The sequence below is a fragment of the Coregonus lavaretus genome (genome assembly GCF_964263955.1).
Source record: "Coregonus lavaretus genome assembly, chromosome: 9".
Taxonomy (NCBI): Eukaryota; Metazoa; Chordata; class Actinopteri; order Salmoniformes; family Salmonidae; genus Coregonus; species Coregonus lavaretus.
In genome coordinates this window covers 51,919,812-51,940,557 of record NC_139996.1, presented here as the reverse complement: position 1 = coordinate 51,940,557, position 20,746 = coordinate 51,919,812, and the positions used below count along the sequence as shown (strand labels likewise).

The 20,746-nt window shown below is 42.5% G+C and overlaps 1 protein-coding gene across 1 annotated transcript in view; it reads left to right on the top strand.

Annotated features, from left to right (window-relative positions):
* ptpn9a (protein tyrosine phosphatase non-receptor type 9a) overlaps positions 1-20,433 on the top strand; it is a 72,691-nt gene extending 52,258 nt beyond the window's left edge. Inside the window, exons 4-13 of the mRNA XM_084169243.1 lie at positions 7,772-7,896; positions 8,425-8,530; positions 8,685-8,795; positions 10,329-10,645; positions 11,242-11,329; positions 15,334-15,403; positions 16,740-16,818; positions 17,061-17,211; positions 17,497-17,704; positions 18,065-20,433. Of these exons, the coding sequence (XP_084025369.1) occupies positions 7,772-7,896; positions 8,425-8,530; positions 8,685-8,795; positions 10,329-10,645; positions 11,242-11,329; positions 15,334-15,403; positions 16,740-16,818; positions 17,061-17,211; positions 17,497-17,704; positions 18,065-18,255 (1,446 nt within the window). The 3' untranslated portion in view covers positions 18,256-20,433. The remainder of the gene's footprint in view (positions 1-7,771; positions 7,897-8,424; positions 8,531-8,684; positions 8,796-10,328; positions 10,646-11,241; positions 11,330-15,333; positions 15,404-16,739; positions 16,819-17,060; positions 17,212-17,496; positions 17,705-18,064) is intronic.
* Positions 20,434-20,746: the final 313 nt, after the last annotated feature.

Below are 20,746 nucleotides of genomic sequence, written 5' to 3'. Positions count from 1 at the left end.
AACCATGGTAGCAATTAAAAGGGAACAGTTTGGAGATTATGGGAAAATTCTTAGACTAAAGGTAAGGACACAACAGTTCACCTGACATGACTGAATCCAAACATTACACTGTTGATCTAATGTGCATTTTACATTTACATTTTCACCGCATTTGTTGTTAATGAAATCTCAAAATACTCTGGATACATTCAGTAGTATGATAATAATATGCTTGGAACATTTGGGGTAGGTGAAACATAAGACAAACAAAATGACAAGGGTTTGAGTGCGAGGTCTAACTGGTGCTTCCATGTGGCCACACACCTCTCCAAAGTGTGCACAGTTCCTAAGTAATTTCAATGCACTTTTATGACTCAAAAAAGAGTCTTCAACTATAAGGTGCTTTTTTGAGCTCCCCTAGCTGTGCCATTAAGGAACCAGGGCAAGCACACTTGTAGTTGTTTTGAACACAGCCCTGCATCCCCGCCTTTACACAATTACGGGTACAATTACATGTCTGGGACCAACAGGACCTTGAAAAGCTTCTACCCCCAAGCCACAAGACTACTAAATTGTTAGTTAAATAGTTAACCAATAGCTACTATCTGCATTGACCTTTTTTGCACTAACTCTTTTGACTCATCGCATACGCTGCTGCTACTGTTTATCTCTCCTGTTGTCTTGTCACTTTATCCCTACCTGGAGTGCCTTCAGAAATTATTCGCACCCCTTTACGTTTTCCACATTTTGTTGTTACAAAGTGGGATTAAAATTGATGTTGTTTTTTTTTACGATCTACACAAAAGAAAAATTGGAACGTTTGTCAAACATGAATGAAAAATAAAACACTAATATACACTATATATACAAAAGTATGTGGACCCCCCTTCAAATTAGTTGATTCGGCTATTTCAGCCACACCCATTGCTGACAGGTGTATAAAATTGAACACACAGCCATGCAATCTCCATAGACAAACATTGGAAGTAGAATGGCCTTACGGAATAGCTCAGTGACTTTCAACGTGGCACCGTCATAGGATGCCACCTTTCCAACAAGTCAGTTCGTCAGATTTCTGCCCTGATAGAGCTTCCCCGGTCAACTGAGTGTGGTTATTGTGAAGAGGAAACGTCTAGGAGCAACAACGGCTCAGCCACAAAGTGGTAGGCCCCACAAGCTCACAGAATGGGACCGGCGAGTGCTGTAGCGCGTAAAAATCTTCTGTCCTCGGTTGCAACATTCACTACCGAGTTCTAAACTGCCTCTGGAAGCAACGTCAGCACAATAACTGTTAGTCGGGAGCTTCATGGAAAAGTGTTCTCTGGAGTGATGAATCATGCTTCACCATCTGGCAGTCCGACGGACAAATCTGGGTTTGGTGGATGCCAGGAAAACGCTACCTGCCCGAATGCATAGTGCCAAATGTAAAGTTTGGTGGAGGAGGAATAATGGTCTAGGGCTGTTTTTCATGGTTCGGACTAGGCCCCTTAGTTCCAGTGAAGGGAAATCTTAATGCTACTGCATACAATGACATTATAGACGATTCTGTGCTTTCAACTTTGTGGCAACAGTTTGGGGAAGGCCCTTTCCTTTTTCAGCATGACAATGCCCCCGTGCACAATGTGAGGTCCATACAGAAATGGTTTGGAATGCCAACTGCGAGCCAGGTCTAATCGCCCAACATCAGTGCCCAATCTCACTAATGCTCTTGTGGCTGAATGGAAGCAAGTCTCAGCAGCAACATCTAGTGGAAAGCCTTCCCAGAAGAGTGGAGGCTGTTATGGCAGCAAAGGGGGGATCAACTCCATATTAATGCCCATTTTGGATTTTGGAATGAGATGTTTGACGAGTAGGTGTCCACATACTTTTGGTCATGTACTGTATCTTGATTAGATAAGTATTCAACTCCCTGAGATAATACATGTTAGAATCATCTTTGGCAGCGATTACAGCTGTGAATATTTCTGGATAAGTCTCTAAGAGCTTTGCACACTTGAATTGTACAATATTTGAACATTCTTATTTTTTAAAAATTCTTTAAGCTCTGTCAAGTTGGTTGTTGATCATTGCTAGCAACTCCAGTGTAAATTTGGCCTTGTGCTTTAGGTTATTGTCCTGTTGAAAGGTGAATTCATCTCCCAGTGTCTGTTGGAAAGAACCAGGTTTTCCTGTAGGATTTTCCCTGTGCTTAGCTCTATTCCGTTTCTTTTATCATAAACTCCTTAGTCCTTGCCGATGACAAGCATACCCATAACATGATGCAGCCACCACCATGCTTGAAAATATGAAGAGTGGTACTCAGTGATGTGTTGTGTTGGATTTGACCCAAACACTTTGTATTCAGGACATAAAGTTAATTTCTTTGGCACATTTTTTGCAGTTTTACTTTAGTGCCTTATTGCAGACAGGATGCATGTTTGGAATATTGTTAATCTGTACAGGCTTCCTTCTTTTCACTGTTTTAAAGTCACCATTGGTCTCATGGTGAAATCCCTGAGCGATTTCCATCCTCTCCGGCAACTGAGTTAGGAAGGACACCTGTATCTTTGTAGTGACTGGGTGTATTGATACACCATCCAAAGTGTAATTACTAACTTCACTATGCTCAAATGGATATTAATTGTCTGCTTTTTATTTAATTTTTACCCATCTACCAATAGGTGCCATTCTTTGCGACGCATTGGAAAACCTGCCTGGTCTTTGTGGTTGAATCTGTGTTTGAAATTCACTGCTCGACTGAGGGACCTTACAATTATCTGTATTGGTCGGGTACAGAGATGAGGTAGTCATAAAAAAATAATAATGTTAAACACTATTATTGCACAGAGTCCATGCAACTTATTATGCGAATTGTTAAGCATGTTTTTACTCCTGAACTTATGTATGCTTACCATAACAAAGGGGTTGAATACTTAAAAAATAACATTTTAAAAAATCCAAACATTTCGAATAACATTATTCCACTTTGACATTATGGAGTATTGTGTGTAGGCCAGTGACAAAAAATCAAAATGTCATTCATTTTAAATTCAGGCTGTAATACAACAAAATGTGGAAAAAGTCACAACTAGCTAAATTATAAAATACTATCTTACAGTTTTAGGCTTTCACAAGGCAATTCAGAGAAGCAGATTTGTAATTTTGATGCGGATAGAATGGAGTCATGAGTAGGGCTGTTACGGTGACACCACACCGGTGGTCATGACAGCAGTAAAATTCCATGTGACCGTTTAGTCACGGTAACTAGGCATCTCCAAGCTCTGATGCTGCTGATGGTCATTAGTAGCCTATCAAACTTGCTAACTGCCTTGTATTCAGCACTCTATTCTCCCTCAATCACTCTGACATCAATGCAAATCAAATCAAACACTTTGAGAGACCATGAGCTCATGTTGCGCAACATTTCTATATGCTATGCAATTGCGTGGGAAAACAGAGTGATGGCCTCTATTAAAAAGAAGATGATCCCATCAGCGTTCTATAGGCTAGGCCTACTATATTTATTTATTTATTTATTTATCTATTTATTTATTTATTTATTTATTTATTTATTTATTTATTTATCTACCAACTTTCCTAATATTAAGTACATTGCTTCGCTTTACAACAGGAGTATAGCCTACCTGGCTGGCATGAAAATGCACCACGGGAAACGCGTCCTCCATTCGCTATTTAAGTGCATTTAGTTTTTTCATACATCTGTTCCGAGACAGGTGCATGTTAATGGTCCATTCTAAATCAAAACTAATTTCACACAATTATTATACTCTTAAAGGGAGTGCTCCTAATCTCAGCTTGTTACCTGTATAAAAGACACCTGTCCACAGAAGCAATCAATCAATCAGATTCCAAACTCTCCACCATGGCCAAGACCAAAGAGCTCTCCAAGGATGTCAGGGACAAGATTGTAGACCTACACAAGGCTGGAATGGGCTACAAGACCATCGCCAAGCAGCTTGGTGAGAAGGTGACAACAGTTGGTGCGATTATTCGCAAATGGAAGAAACATAAAAGAACTGTCAATCTCCCTCGGTCTGGGGCTCCATGCAAGATCTCACCTCGTGGAGTTGCAATGATCATGAGAACGGTGAGGAATCAGCCCAGAACTACACGGGAGGATCTTGTCAATTATCTCAAGGCAGCTGGGACCATAGTCACCAAGAAAACAATTGGTAACACACTACGCCGTGAAGGACTGAAATCCTGCAGCGCCCGCAAGGTCCCCCTGCTCAAGAAAGCACATCTACATGCCCGTCTGAAGTTTGCCAAATGAACATCTGAATGATTCAGAGGAGAACTGGGTAACAGTGTTGTGGTCAGATGAGACCAAAATCGAGCTCTTTGGCATCAACTCAACTCGCGGTGTTTGGAGGAGGAGGAATGCTGCCTATGACCCCAAGAACACCATCCCCACCGTCAAACATGGAGGTGGAAACATTATGCTTTGGGGGTGTTTTTCTGCTAAGGGGACAGGACAACTTCACCGCATCAAAGGGACGATGGATGGGGCCATGTACCGTCAAATCTTGGGTGAGAACCTCCTTCCCTCAGTCAGGGCATTGAAAATGGGTTGTGGATGGGTATTCCAGCATGACAATGACCCAAAACACACGGCCAAGGCAACAAAGGAGTGGCTCAAGAAGAAGCACATTAAGGTCCTGGAGTGGCCTAGCCAGTCTCCAGACCTTAATCCCATAGAAAATCTGTGGAGGGAGCTGAAGGTTCGAGTTGCCAAACGTTAGCCTCAACCATAATGACTTGGAGAAGATTGGGAGTGGGACAAAATCCCTCCTGAGATGTGTGCAAACCTGGTGGCCAACTACAAGAAACGTCTGACCTCTGTGATTGCCAACAAGGGTTTTGCCACCAAGTACTAAGTCATGTTTTGCAGAGGGGTCAAATACTTATTTCCCTCATTTAAAATGCAAATCAATTTATAACATTTTTGACATGCGTTTTTCTGGATTTTTTTATTGTTATTCTGTCTCTCACTGTTCAAATAAACCTACCATTTAAAATTATAGACTGATCATGTCTTTGTCAGTGGGCAAACTTACAAAATCAGCAGGGGATCAAATACTTTTTTCCCTCACTTTTTAGGTGACGCGTGAGTTTCAAGTTTGGGGAAGATAATTTTCACCATAAAAATTCAGATTTTATAATAAAGCATTACATGCATAATCTCATTTGCGGTCACTTTTGAGAACAGTGTTTTCCCCCTAATTGATTGCATTTTGGAACATTCGCGCTTATAGCCTACTGCAGTGTGTGCATTGCTGCGCTTATAATGTAATGTCAAGACAACTCAGGGTATAACACAATGTCATCTTGTAACGGTATATCAAACATAGTGATCATAAATGTTGACGCTGTACACTGAGTGTAGAAAACATTAAGAACACCTTCCTAATATTGAGTTGCCCTCAGAACAGCCTCAATTCGTCGGGACATGGACTCTACAAGATGTCAAAAGTGTTCCACAAGGATGCTGGCCCACAGTTGTGTCAAGCTCGCTGGATGTCCTTTGGGTGGTGGACTATTCTTGATACACACAGGAAACTGTTGAGCATGAAAAACACAGCAGCATTGCAGTTCTTGACACAAAACAGTGTGCCTGGCACCTGCTACCATACCACGTTCAAAGGCACTTAAATATTTTGTCTTGCCTAGTCACCCTCTGAATGGCACACATACACAATCCATGTCTCAATTGCCTCAAAGCTTAAAAATCCTTCTTTAACCTGTCTCCCCCCATTCATCTACACTGATTTGAAGTGGATTTAACAAGTGACATCAATAAGGGATCATAGTTTTCACCTGGTCAGTTAATGTCATGGAAAGAGCAGGTGTCCTTAATGTAATTTACACTCACTGTATATGACATGAGTTTTATGATATGGAAATGTGAGGTGCACATTTGGACTGTGGTGTTTGGCTTGCTTGTATGACATCAATGCGGTATTATGATCCTCAACGTCTCATCTTTCAAAAAACATTGAGTCCTCGTAAGTTACAGCATTTCCCTCACTCAAGCAACAACAAATGTGCAAAAGCTGCCAAATTAGCGGGAGGATGTGGGCAACTTCTTGTCGTGCGTGGTGGTCAAGTTCAGAACGGCTGTCAGTGAAAATTGTTACAGAGCTGTGAAGCAGAGTCCCTGAGCTCTGATGTCATGTATAGCATGTTACTGTACAGCCACTGCGTTCCAATTTAGGCGCTTATCAGTGTCGAAATCTGACATTTTCAACCCATATACGGGTTTACTACTGCTACTGCTACTACTACTACTACTACTACTACTACTACTACTACTACTAGAAATTGTATCAGAAATTGGATTGGACGTTGAATTCAAGATGGTATTTTATAGTAATTCACAATTGTGAATGATAATGGTAAACTGCGCAGAGTTTCAGCAAGAATCTGGGGGGGGGGTGTAGATATCAGAATGTTGGGTGTATGGTATTATTTAGATGACTGTTGGAATGGGTTAATAATAACTCAATGGTTCAAATAGAGAAGTTAGGGTCCTTCAATGTAGTTTGTCTTGGACTGGGATCAAGTGTGGTAGTGAAGGGTCCCTCCCTCTCTCCCTGCCCTCCTTGCCAGGAAATCTGAGTCAGTCGACAGGGCTAGAGCTATGACAGCTGATTGTCACAGATCCCTCTTTTCTCCCCCCTCCCTCCCCATTGTCACGCCACTGCCAGTCTGCTGCATCGATTTGAGACAACCTCCTTCCTCATAGAAAGAAGACTTCCACCACTTCAGCACTGGCCCTCTGTCTGTATCCTGTCGGGTATTTTTAGTAACAAGGCTATTTTGCCCTCAAATAACAGGAGTGTCCAGGGCCCGTATTCATAAAGCGTCTCGGAGGAGGAGTGCTGATGTAGGATCAGGTCTTCCCTGTCAATGTAATCTTATTCATTATAATCTAAAAGGCCAAACGTATCTTATTAGGCACTCTCACTCTGAGACACTTTATGATCTGTGAATAATTTCCTTTTTTGGGCAGAGGGTAAATAAATTAGTCAAAATAGTCACTCAATCCACTTTTTGGATGCTGGGGTGAGTGTCAATTGTGGCGAAATGTATTGTATGCTCTTCACTGTTGCGGTTCAGACTAGAGACTATTCAGTTGAAATTCTGTCATTTTGAATAGGTCACACAGTTACGCACAGTGCACGAACAATGTCCTTTCATTGATACTCCAGTAACCTGGTGACTTGTTTTAATTAAATGGGACCCTAGTTTTAACAATGGTTGCCTCTTAAGTGGGATGTCCCATTCATACTGATAGTTTCATACAAGTCACTCCTTCAGAGATATGAGGCGGCGCCCATTTTAAATCTGACTGTGAACCCAGGCGCCTCCATCTGGCCAAAGCTCTCATTGCTTCTCGTGGTCATGTCCACTCTGCCACCTTGTGGTCAACCTGAACCCAGACCCCATTTTAGATACTTGGACCTGCAGGCTGGATCCAGTGTGCAACTAGTTCTGTATGCACTTCTTCTGTAAACTGTATGCACCTCTGTCAGAATACCACTTACAATTCCCTGTGTATTTATATCAATGTAGAAAATGTGAAATGAATACTAAATTAAACTTGCAGTCCCTTTTTTTTAAATGACTTCTGATTTGTGATGCTGCTTGTTCTCCTAATTTCCTCACCTAAGGTGCTGTATAGAATCTCATTCGAATGTTAGGGCTCTTGGCGTCTGTGCCTAAGTGGTGCAGCCAAGAAGCACACCCTAATCTCTCCTTCCTTTGACCCGTCTCTGTTCTGTTCTACTAGAGTGTGCGAGACCCATCGGGCGCCTCCATAGCCTTGTACACAGCCAAGCTCCACCACCCCAACAAGACAGGCAACCATGTTGTCCTACAGGCTCTCTTCTACCTACTGGACCAGGCTGTGGAGAGGTGAGAACAAAGAGATGCATATATTATAATATATATGTCATATAGCAGACACTTTTATCCAAAGTGACTTAGCCATGCGTGCATAAATTTTTTCACGTATGGGTGGTCCCGGGAATCACACCCACTATCATGGTGTTGCAAGCGCCACGCTCTACCAACTGAGCTAGAGAGGACCAGTATTAGCCTATTATGTGTTCTGTTCAGTTATGTGGATTATGACTGGATTTTCTTTTTCAATAAAAGGAAATTGATCAAGACCATTGGGTAAAGAAAACAGACAAATTGGACGAAATATGAGACATGTTGGTGTTACACTGTGACAGTGTGTTGTGAAAGTGTGTGTAATGTGTATGACCTGACAGTTGATTTTTGAATCTTTATTTTACGCCACTAATTATGTGCAGCTATTAGCGCCTAAGTCATGCATTATAGTGCATTATGCAGAGCACAAGGCATTATAAATATGCTTATAATGTATTATGAAGAGGGTATTACCAACATTTTTTCTTTCTCTCTCTCTTCCCCTAGCTTTGAAACGCAAAGAAACGGCCTGGTGTTCATCTACGACATGGCGGGCTCCAACTACACCAACTTTGAGCTGGACCTCAGCAAGAAGATCCTCAACTTACTCAAGGTTAGAACGTACTGAGCCAGCGTATTGTAGTAGTGTATCAATATCTGTTCACCAGGCTAATATGTTGACAAAAATGTACACTGTATGTTTCTGAAAAAGTGGCCAGGATTGCGAAACCGTTCCAAAACTGCAGCTCTGCTCTCCTCTCCCCCAGGGGGCGTTCCCTGCCAGGCTGAAGAAAGTGTTGATAGTGGGCGCCCCTGTCTGGTTCCGCGTGCCCTACAACCTGCTGAGCCTGCTACTTAAGGAAAAACTCAGGGAGAGGGTGAGTGCAGTGGTATAATTCTCACTATGGGCAGAATCATATCTTTAGAAACAAGCACCGAGTCCAACTATAACTGTCAAGAATGTGTGACAGTGACAGACGCTTTCCTCCAAACCGACTAACTAAGTATATGTGGCCCATGCAAGAATCACACTCACAACCCTGGTGTTGCTAGCACCAAGCAAGCTGTGCCATCAGTTGCCATCAAAACACAGTGGTTTTTCAGATGCAGCATGATGGAGATATGTTCTGGCATGGTGCCTATCATAGGCCTATCCTCACAGTGGAGAGCAAAGCATGGCCCCTGTGTCTCTAAAGACATTGCACCAGTAACCCCTTTCGCTCCCTGCCCTAGTTTGGGAACATCTTCTAGTAAGGAGTGCGCTAGTAAGGAGCAGATAAACACTCCTGGGACCTGGGGATGATCATTATGATCCCTTCCAGTGTATAAAACCTGACATTGGAAGGTGAACCGCTGTCCACCCCTGCAATGTAATTGATACACAAGGCACTTCCTCAGCTGTCATGATTGATGGATGCAAGGTGTCTCCACGTTGACCTCTACACAGGAAGTCACTCCCCTCAGGGAAAGCGAACGTTTTGGGATCAGGAATCTCCACTGCAGCATCCAAAATGGCACTCTACACCCTATATAGTGCACTACTTTTGATCAGAGCCCTATGGACCCTAGTCAAAAGTAGTGCACTATATAGGGAAAAAGGTGCCATTTTAGACTCAGTCCATGTCACTTTAGATTTCACTAAACATATGACAAATCTTTCACTTGCCTCTGATAGATACAGTATTTACTGTATCTCTTAAAGCAGATTAGTTAAGAAGGCAGTAGGAGAGTGATTTGATTTTCCTCACCAGAACTAGGAAGACGATTGAGTTAGTCATTGATGATCTTGTTTAACTTTAACCTGCATCTTTTCATGAACTGGAGAGGAGGTCATGATATTGAGTGCTTGGTGTTATCACCACAATCACATTATTCATTGATGAGATGACGTTTGTAGAATGGCTCTAATATGCAACATCAGAACTGGAATCCATTTATTGATCGGCATGGGAGCATAAATGAAAGCACACTGTTTTTTTCAGTGTTTCCCAAACTCGGGCCTGGCAGCTTTGATTATTTCAATCAGCTGTGTAGTGACAGGGCAAAAACCAAAACGTGCATCCAGGGTGGGCCCCAGGAATGAGTTTGGGAAACCCTGGTTTTATTCATCGACTTCCTATTTTTTTCAAATCGAGTCACATTTTCAATCTGATGTCTTGTCCCATGATTCATTTAATGGAATGAAATCAACCTAATCCCCTATTATTGTACAGAATCCATTTAGAACATCCTCAAGACTGAAACCTACAGCTTACAAATCAGGATGTCCTAAAAAAGGATTCCATACTTGTATTGACATGTGGTCCAGTTTGAATGACGTGAGTGTGTTTCGAAACGGAGCAAGGATGTCATTTGACTGTGGTAGGTGAAGCCCTCACTCTCTCCTACCTCCTTCCCCTCTCCACTCCCAGGTCCAGATGGTCAAAATGTCTGACCTCCGCCAGCACCTCCCACGGGACTGTCTCCCTGAGCACCTGGGGGGGCTGCTGCCCCTGGACGCCCACGGCTGGAACCAGCAGCTCCTGGCTGGGCATAACGGCCGCGTGGATCCCGTGGATGAGCTGGTTGGCATCCCCCTGGAGGACTCGTCAGTCCACAACCCCGGGCCGGAGGCCATGCGCCTACCTGAGCTCGTTGCCCACCTGGGCAGGCTCCAGCGCTCAGGCATCCACCTGGAGTATGAGGAAATCCGCAAGGAGCAACCACCAGGGACATTCCACTGTGCCCTGTGAGTAGATGGGTAGAAGCACTTTTAAAGGGTTAGCTTTGGGTTAGTCTACATTTCCAGGCTTTTGAGCTGCACGGGGAGAAGCCTAGACCGTTAAGACCCGTATTCACAAAGCGTCTCAGAGTAAGAGCTGATCTAGAATCAGATCCCTCCAGTCCATATAATCTTGTTCTTTATGATCTAAAAGGCCAAACTGATCATATACCTGCACCCCTACTCTGACTCTTTGTGAGGCCCATGAACCCTCACTGGGTTAAAAATGAGAGGAGACTATGTGGGTTTATCAATTAAACCAAGCAGGTAGCTTAGTGGTTAAGAGCGTTGTGCCAGTAACCGAAAGGTCGCTGGTTCTAATCCCCGAGCAGACTAGGTGAAAAATCTGTCGATGTGACCTTGAGCAAGGCACTTAACGCTAATTGCTCCTGTAAGTCGCTCTGGATAAGAGTGTCTGGTAAATGACTAAAAATGTAAGAAGCAAAGTATCAAACTGGGTGGCAAAACTTTGCACCAGTCCCTTGGAGTTGGAACTTGATGTAATGTTTTATGATATTCATAAATCACCATTGGTTGATTTGTATCTGTCAAAATCTCTCCAGTACTGCATACAACCAGGAGAGGAATCGCTATGGGGATGTCCTGTGTCTTGACCAAACAAGAGTTCGCCTGGTAGCTAGAAGAAACGAGGTGTGTACTTCTCAAAAGTCAAATGACAATGTCATCATGCAGTTACAAAGTTTACAGAATCATAACATAAGAGATATCAGTAACACTTTCTAAGAACCACCTGTGCATACAGTGCCTTCACTAAGTATTCACACCCCTTGACTTATTCCACATTTTGTTGTTAAAGCCTGAATTCAAAATGGATTAAATATTATAATTGTTTTCGTCCATCCTACACAATACCCCATAATGACAAAGTGAAAATATATTTGTTTAAATGTTTGCACATTTATTGAAAATGAAATACAGATATCTCATTTATATAAGTATCCACACCCCTGAGTCAATACTTTGTAGAAGCACCTTTGGCAGCAATTACAGATTTGAGTCATCTTGAATATGTCTGTATCAGCTTTGAACATCTGGATTTGGGGATTTCTCCCATTCCTTGCAGATTTTCTCAAGCTCTGTTTAGTTAGATGGGGAGTGGCGGTGAACAGCAATCTTCAAGTCTTTCCACAGAATTTCAATGGGATTTAAATCTGGGCTTTGGCTAGGCCACTCAAGGACTCACATTCTTGTGCTGAAGCAATTCCAACGTTGCTTTGGCTGTATGCTTTGGGTCATTGTCCTGTTGGAACGTAAATCTTCGCTCCAGTCTAAGGTTGTTTGCACTCTGAAGTGGGTTGTCATTGATGATTTGCCTGTATTTGGCTCCATTCATTGTTCCCTCTATCTTTACCAGTCTCCCAGTCCCTGCCGCTGAAAAGCATCCCCATAGCATGATGCTACCACCACCATGCTTCACGGTAGGGATGGTGTTAGACGGGTGATGAGCTGTGCCTGGTTTTCTCCAGACATAGCGCTTTGCATTCAGGCCAAATAGTTCAGTTTATGTCGCATCAGACCACAGAATCGTTTGCCTTATGCTCTGAGTCATTCATGTGCCTTTTTGCAAACTCCAGGCGTGCTGTCATGTCCCTTTTCCTCAGGAGTGGCTTCCGTCTGGCCACTCTCCCATAAAGCCCAGATTGGTGAAGTGCTGTAGAGACTGATGTCCTTCTGGCAGGTTCTCCCATCTTAGCCAAGGAACTCTGTAGTTCTGTCAGAGTGGTAATTGGGTTCTTGGTCACCTCACTGACCAAGGTCCTTCTTGCCCGGTTGCTCAGTTTGGTCGGACGACCAGAGTCTGGCACAGTCTGGGTAGTTCCATATTTCCAAATGATGGAGACCACTGTGCTCTTGGAAACTTTCAACACTCTAGAAATTGAAACTTCCCCAGATATATGCCTCATCACAATTCTATCTCAGAGATCTACTGACAGTTCCTTGGACTTCATGGTATAGTTTCTGCTCTGAATATGCACTATCAACTGTGGGACCTAATGTACTGAGTGTACAAAACATTAGGAACACCTGCTCTTTCCATGACATGGATTGACCAGGTGAATCCAGGTGAAAGCTATGATCCCTTATTGATGTCACCTGTTAAATCCACTTCAATCTGTGTAGATGAAGGGAATGAGACCGGTTAAAGGAGGATTTTTAAGCCAACATGACACAACTGTGGGAAGCATTGGAGTCAACATGGGCGAGCATCCCTGTGGAACCCTTTCGACACCTTGTAGAGTCCATGCCCCGATGTATTGAGGCTGTTCTGAGGGCAAAGGGGGTGCAACTCAATATTAGGAAGGTGTTCCTAATGTTTTGAACACTCAGTGTATAGACACAGGTGTTTCTTTCTAAATCATGTCCAAACAATTGAATTGGCCACAGGTGGACTCCAATCACGTTGTAGCGATAATTCAAGGATGATCGAAGGGAATTGGAGTGTCCATAGCAAACGGGTGTGAATACTTACACTACTGGTCAAAAGTTTTAGAACACCTACTCATTCAAGGGTTTTTCTTTATTTTTACTATTTCCTACATTGTAGAATAATAGTGAAGACATCAAAACTATGAAATAACACATGGAATCATGTAGTAACCAAAAAAGTGTTAAACAAATCAAAACATATTTTATATTTCAGATTCTTCAAATAGCCACCCTTTGCCTTGATGACAGCTTTGCACACTCTTGGCATTCTCTCAACCAGCTTCACCTGGAATGCTTTTCCAACAGTCTTGGAGTTCCCACATATGCTGAGCACTTGTTGGCTGCTTTTCCTTCACTCTGCTGTCCGACTCATCCCAAACCATCTCAATTTGGTTGAGGTCGGGGGATTGTGAAGGCCAGGTCATCTGATACAGCACTTCATCACTGTTTTTCTTGGTAAAATAGCCCCTACACAGCCTGAAGGTGTGTTGGGTCATTGTCCTGTTGAAAAACAAATGATAGTCCCACTAAGGCCAAACCAGATGGGATGGCGTATTGCTGTTGAATGCTGTGGTAGCCATGCTGGTTAAGTGTGCCTTGAATTCTAAATAAATCACTGACAGTGTCACCAGCAAAGCACCCCCACACCATAACACCTCCTCCTCCATGCTTTAGGTGGGAAATACACATGTGGAGATCATCAGTTCACCCACACCGAGTCTCACAAAGACACAGCAGTTGGAACCAAAAATCTCAAATTTGGACTCCAGACCAAAGGACACATTTCCACCAGTCTAATGTCCATTGCTCGTGTTTCTTGGCCCAAGCAAGTCTCTTCTTATTATTGGTGTCCTTTAGTAGTGGTTTCTTTGCAGCAATTCGACCATGAAGGCCTGATTCACACAGTCTCCTCTGAACAGTTGATGTTGAGATGAGTCTGTTACTTGAACTCTGTGAAGCATTTATTTGGGCTGCAATTTCTGAGGCTGGTAACCCTAATGAACTTATCCTCTGCAGCAGAGGTAACTCTGGGTCTTCCATTCCTGTGGCGGTCCTCATGAGAGTCAGTTTCATCATAGCGCTTGATGGTTTTTGCGACTGCACCTGAACAAACTTTGAAAGTTCTTGATATTTTGCGCTGTTCTTGCCATAATATGGACTTGGTCTTTTACCAAATAGGGCTATCTTCTGTATACCCCCCTACCTTGTCACAACACAACTGATTGGCTCAAACGCATTAAGAAGGAAAGAAATTATACAAATTAACTTTTAACATGGCACACCTGTTAATTGAAATGCATTCCAGGTGACTACCTCATGAAGCTGGTTGAGAGAATGTCAACAGTGTGCAAAGCTGTCAAGGCAAAGGGTGGCTCTCTGAAGAATCTGAAATATAAAATATATTTTGATTTGTTTAACACTTTATTTGGTTACTACATGATTCCATGTGTTATTTCATAGTTTTGATGTCTTCACTATTATTCTACAATGTAGAAAATAGTAAAAATAAAGAAAAAACCTTGAATGAATAGGTGTTCTAAAACCTTTGAATTAGATATTTCTATATTTCATTTTCAATAAATTTGCTAAAATGTCTGAACATGGTTTCACTTTGTCATAATGGGGTATTGTGTGTAGATGGGTGAGATTATATATATATATTTTTAATCAATTTTGGATTCAGGCTGTAACACAACAATGTGGAATTAGTTAAGGGGTAGGAATACTTTCTGAAGGCATTGCCTTGCATCAAGGACAAAGTGCATTAGAAGACTTGCTGTAAGCATTCCCATCTTTGTAAATGCACATATGCCTACGCATTACATGTGGTTCCTAGAACTTTAAATATTAATTTAAATGTTGTATTAATCTTAAGACAAAAAAACACATAACTGAGCTATATTGTCGTATGTTTGTATTTAATAGACTCTCCATCTCTTTCAGCCTCTAATAGAATGTTGAAGGTCATCTTTGGTTCAGGTGCTTGTAAAATAAAGCCTTTAGTTTTACACTCAGCAGGCTCACCAAAGCCCTCTGATAAATGGCTCAAAACCGCCTTGATAGCGCTATATTTCTATACACTACATTCCTTTGGCATTTATCCAACAGGGCTCTATAATGTTATCTGAATTGCCACTGTACAGCTTTGATGTTTTAAGACCCCTATTCTCTTGGTCGCTGTGACAATGTCCTGTTTGTTCCCACAGAGATCGGACTACATCAACGCCAGCTTCATGGACGGCTACAAACAGAAGAATGCGTACATCGGTACTCAAGGTACAAAGATGGCCGTCTATGACACCTGCTAGTTTCACCATCAGAGACTTTTGCACAAATAATTGTTTATGGGATATTCATTCATTTGTAAGAGGTTCCTTTGGTTCTCAAACTATTGGTATTTTAGTAACGCTAAAGTCGACAGGTATAATGCATTATGATGTGGTGGATGCATTGGAAGACTTGTCAGAAGCATTTATGACCCCCTGATATTTAACTAAATCATTTTGAGTCAGTTGAAAATGTGATGCATAAAGACACATTTTAAATGCCCAGTGCAGTCAAAAACGTGATTTTCCTGTGTGTTATATATATTTCCACACTGAGGTTGGAATAATACAGTGAAAATGATAATAATGCCCTTTTAGGGTAACAGCCTGTTTTGGTGGGATGGAGTTTTGGCCTGCCTGGTGACATCACCAGGAGGTAAATTAGTTAATAGACCAATAAGAAAGAGTTCCAAACCTCTCGGCCAATAACAGCTAGTTTTCAGTTTTCCTTTCCCGACTCAGACCACTCCCAGACAGTCCTAGCAAAATTCTTGCTTGAGAAATTGCTCTTGCTAAGAAGCTGTTTTTGTTTCTTTTTGACCATTTTCATTGAAAACAATCACAGTAAAGTACTTAATTGTTACCCAGATTTTATATTTAGATCAAAATGGCTACTTTGGGCATTTAACATATAGCATGTTATAAGTGGATACGACCGCGATGACCAGACGCTCTCGGACTATGAGAGAAAACGTAGTCTGATGAAAAGAGTAGCAGTGTTCTCTGGGGTGATCCATGTCAGGGCCAAAATGTCAAGGGACTGAAGGGCAGCATAGGCTGAAATGAACTCTACATTCTTGACCGCAGAACGGCAGTTCCAAATATTGCCAGAAGCTTTAATTTCGGTGATTACTAGCGAGCAGGACACAGTCAAGAAACTGTATAAATGTAGGTCCATTATCATTTCTACACAGTTTCAATTTGGTTTTTGTCCTTTTAAAGTATTTTAGTTCAGTAATTGGCGTAAGCAGCATGAGTCCATAGCCCAATCCTGCCTGGCATCAACGGTATAGGCTGGTGGTGTAATGATGTGGGGAATGTTGTCCTAACACATGTTTGGTCCCTTGATGCCAATTGAGCAACGTTTCCATCCCCCAAATAAATCAGGCTGTTCTGGAGGCAAAGGGGGGTCCGACCTGGTACTAGGTCGATGTACCTAATAAACTGGACACTGAGTGTCACACATACACAGGCTGTATGTTTGACACCGCTGCTTTATGATGTCTTTATTATAAGGTATATCACAAGTAGTTAATTCCCTTCATTCTACTCTCTGCTGTCCATAGGACCACTGGAGAAAACCTATGGGGATTTCTGGAGAATGGTCTGGGAGCAAAACGTGCTAGTCATTGTCATGACAACAAGGTAGTTCATCTTCTTACATATTTGTTTTACTCAGTGGGATTTGAAATTATATCAATTCTTAATTGTGGCATGAAGTAGAGGATTGTTGTTAAATGAGTCATTGACATTTGGAATTGTTGATATGTGGTGACTGTTGTGAACCAGATGCAGATGTAGGTTACAATGGGGCACTTCCTAGAGGTTCTTGAGTTCTGGAAAGATCGTCAATACCCTCATGGAGATAATTGATCTGCGTGTTGCAGGACGGACGAGGGAGGTCGGAAGAAGTGTGGTCAGTACTGGCCTCTGGAGGAAGGCGGTCAGGAGGTATACGGTCACATGGCTGTGGTTAACCAGAGAGTGGACAACCACTCCCACTACAACCAGACCACCCTGGAGCTGCACAACATGGAGGTACAGTATCTAGCTACAGGTCTAAAGTGACCTCTGCTCCCTTTACCCAAGGAAGAACACATGCTTTCCCAACGCTGAATTTGTATTTTTTCCAAGGACAAAAATCTGAGATTATCTAGCTATAGCACACACTACTATCCCTTCTCAAACTGTTGGCTAACATCAAAACTTCCATCAAGTTTGAACATGTAAGAAAACGATTGCAAAATATTGCTGGTTGTTCACCCATTTGAAGCTACATCTCATGGGCTGTGTGTGTGTGTCTGTCTGTACTGTCCTAACCAGAATTGTGAGCAGAGGCGGGTGACCCACTTCCAGTACCTGAGCTGGCCCGACTACGGCGTCCCCACCTCGGCCGTGACGCTCATCGACTTCCTGGGGGCCGTCAAGAGGCAGCAGAGGCAGGCAGTGAAGGCCATGGGGCCCCAGTGGAGGGGCCACCCCCTGGGACCCCCCATGGTGGTTCACTGCAGTGCTGGCATCGGCAGAACAGGTGAACTATTCATTCTCACTGACGACCACCACTCCTTTAGTCTATGCGTCAGACTCATTCTAGTCCTTGAGTCCCAAATAAAGACACATAAAACATGACATCATAAAGGTTCATACATGCTTATATCGAGAACTTAATTATCTTCTTTCCTCCCAATGTGTAACGCACAGAATGAAATAGAATCTCTATGGACAGTCATAGGTGTCACCTCAATTTCTCTAATAGGGATTCTATTTCTATGGCCATCACCTTGGCTATAATGTATGGAGGCCATAGTGAACTAAAGTTATTCCTGCATTTTCCCCACAACAACACATCTGTTAATAAAGATGTTTCCCCCCTTCCCTCTCCTGTCCCCAGGTACCTTCTGTGCCCTGGACATCTGTCTGTCCCAGCTGCAGGATGTGGGGATGCTCAACGTGTGTCAGACGGTGCGGCGGATGAGAACGCAGAGGGCCTTCACCATCCAGACCCCCGACCAATACTACTTCTGCCACAACGCCATCCTGGAGCACGCTCAGAGACAGGGCCTGCTCTCAGCCAATCAGTGATGCCTGGGGGTCGCCTCGTAGTTCTCACAGCCAATCAGTGATGCCCTGGGTGTTGTCGTAGCCAATCAGTGACCCTTCTCGCAGCCAATCCGTGAATCCAGGGGACACTTTGTAGCCAATCAGCATGCCTGCTTCTAGCAAATGCCATCACTACTTCTTCCCTTTTAAGAGGCCTTTAAGACTAACTCATTCCTCCTTCTGACAGAGCCACAGTTGTGATGAAAAATGTTAGATAGATAGTAACACTTAATAACATACAAGACACAGCAACCTGGCAACAAATGTTGTCAGTTTTGTGTCTTCTGAGGAAGATTTTGAATCATTACGTGGCCAATCGTTCTGTGTCTATGCGAGTCTGTCGTTAGTGTTGTGACATACTGCACACATCATTCGTTTTGGTGTCTTGTGTGATCCAGGTACTTAGCAGTAACCGATGACATGAACTTTGCGCTCATCATCCTTTTATAAGAACCTACCACTTCTGTGACCAGTTCAGTGACCTCGAAGGCCTTGGTAATGTTAGACACGAGTGTGTCTCTCTCTCTCTCTTGCTCTCTCCTGCTCTCTCCCTCTCTCTCCATCCTCTATCCCTCAAAGACAGTGAAAGCAAAGAGGAATGGTATTGGAGAAGAAAGTAATAATACGTTAAAAAAAATATTTTGCCTCTTGGTATTGTCGTCGTGACCTTAGCGATTCGAGGGTAGAACCCCACCTGGGACGAACCCAAACCCCCCCCCGCCCCCCTTAACTTCTCCTGGGCCGATTGAATCGAATGGCTACATGTAGATGTTGCCCCTAAGATGCATGCGGACTTCTCATCTTACCCTACCCCCAATCCAAGCCTCAACCATTGAGAGATAAAATGCATAGATGACCTTAAGTTCAACTTAAAGTAATACTACACATATAACTTTTTTTGCGAGCGGCTGATAAAGTTGCCATCTCAATGCATTTCATGCAGATCGAAGAATTAAGAGCTGGCCTCCTTACAACACATGAACCATCTGACTTCATTCTGTTATTGTAAGTCATTCACATTGGCTGTTCAAACGTTCCTTGTGAAAATATTGTAGTGATCGTGACATTAAATGTTTCGTCGCAGTTGCTTTCACTCAGTAGTCGTTCCGTATGCTTCAGTTGTGTCATGTACGTCTGTTGAGCAGCCTATGCTGCGATGGACATGGTATAGGAAGGCCATGACCCTGCTTCCGCCTTAAGACACCAGTCTTAGACCTCACCTCAGTAAAGTGCAATAGACTTTTATACACAGCCATGTTGAAGCACTTTGTGCTTTTAGAGATTACAGTTCTTGTGTTGGTAAAGTGCATTTAAGGTCAAATTACAATTATAGGAGATTGTATACATGTCATATACAGTGCCTTCAGAAAGTATTCACACCCCTTGACCTATGCCACATTTTGTTACAGCCTGAATTAAAAATGGATTAAATCTATTTTTTTCTTACCCATCTACACACATTACCTCATAATGACAAAGTGAAAACATTTTTTTAGATTATTTATTTTTTACATTTATTGAAAATGAAATACAGAAATATCTCAATTACATAAGAATTCACGCCCCTGAGTCAATACTTTGTAGAAGCATCTTTGGCGGCGATTACAGTTGTACGTTTTTTGGGTAAGTCTCTTAAGAGCTTTGCACAACTGGATTGTACAATCTTGGTAAGCAACTCCAGTGTAGATTTGGCCTTATGTTTTAGGTTATTGTCCTGCTGAAAGGTGAATTCGTCTCCCAGTGTCTGTTGGAAAGCAGACTGAACCAGGTTTTCCTCTAGGATTTTTCCTGTGCTTATAGTTGTATTCCATTTATCTTTACCTTAAGAAACTCCCTAGTCCTTGCTAATGACAAGCATGCCCATAACATGCTTGAAAATAGGAAGTGGTACTCAGTGATTTGTTGGATTTTCCCCAAACATAACGTTTTGTATTCAGGACAAAAAGTTCATTTCTTTGCCACATTTTGTTTTGCAGTATTACTTTAAGTGCCTTGTTGCAAACAGGATGCGTGTTTTGGAATTTTTGTATCCTGTACAGGCTTCCTTCTTTTCACTCTGTCATTTAGGTTAGTATTGTGGAGTAACTAAAATGTTGTTGATCCGTCCTCAGTTTTCTCATATCACAACCATTAAACTCTGTAACTGTTTTAAAATCACCATTGGCCTCATGGTCAAATCCCTGAGCAGTTTCCTTCCTCTCCAGCAACTGAGTTAAGAAGGACGCCTGTATCTTTGTATTGACTGTGAGTATTGATACACCATCCAAAGCCTAATTAATAACTTCACCATGTGCAAAGGGATATTCAGCGTCTGCTTTTTAATTTTTTTACCCATCTACCAATTAGTGCCCTTCTTTGCAAGGCATTGAAAAACCTCCCTGGTCTTTGTGGTTGAATCTGTGCTTGAAATTCACTACTCGATTGAGGGACCTTACAGATAATTAATTAAATGTGGGGGGTACAAAGATGGCGT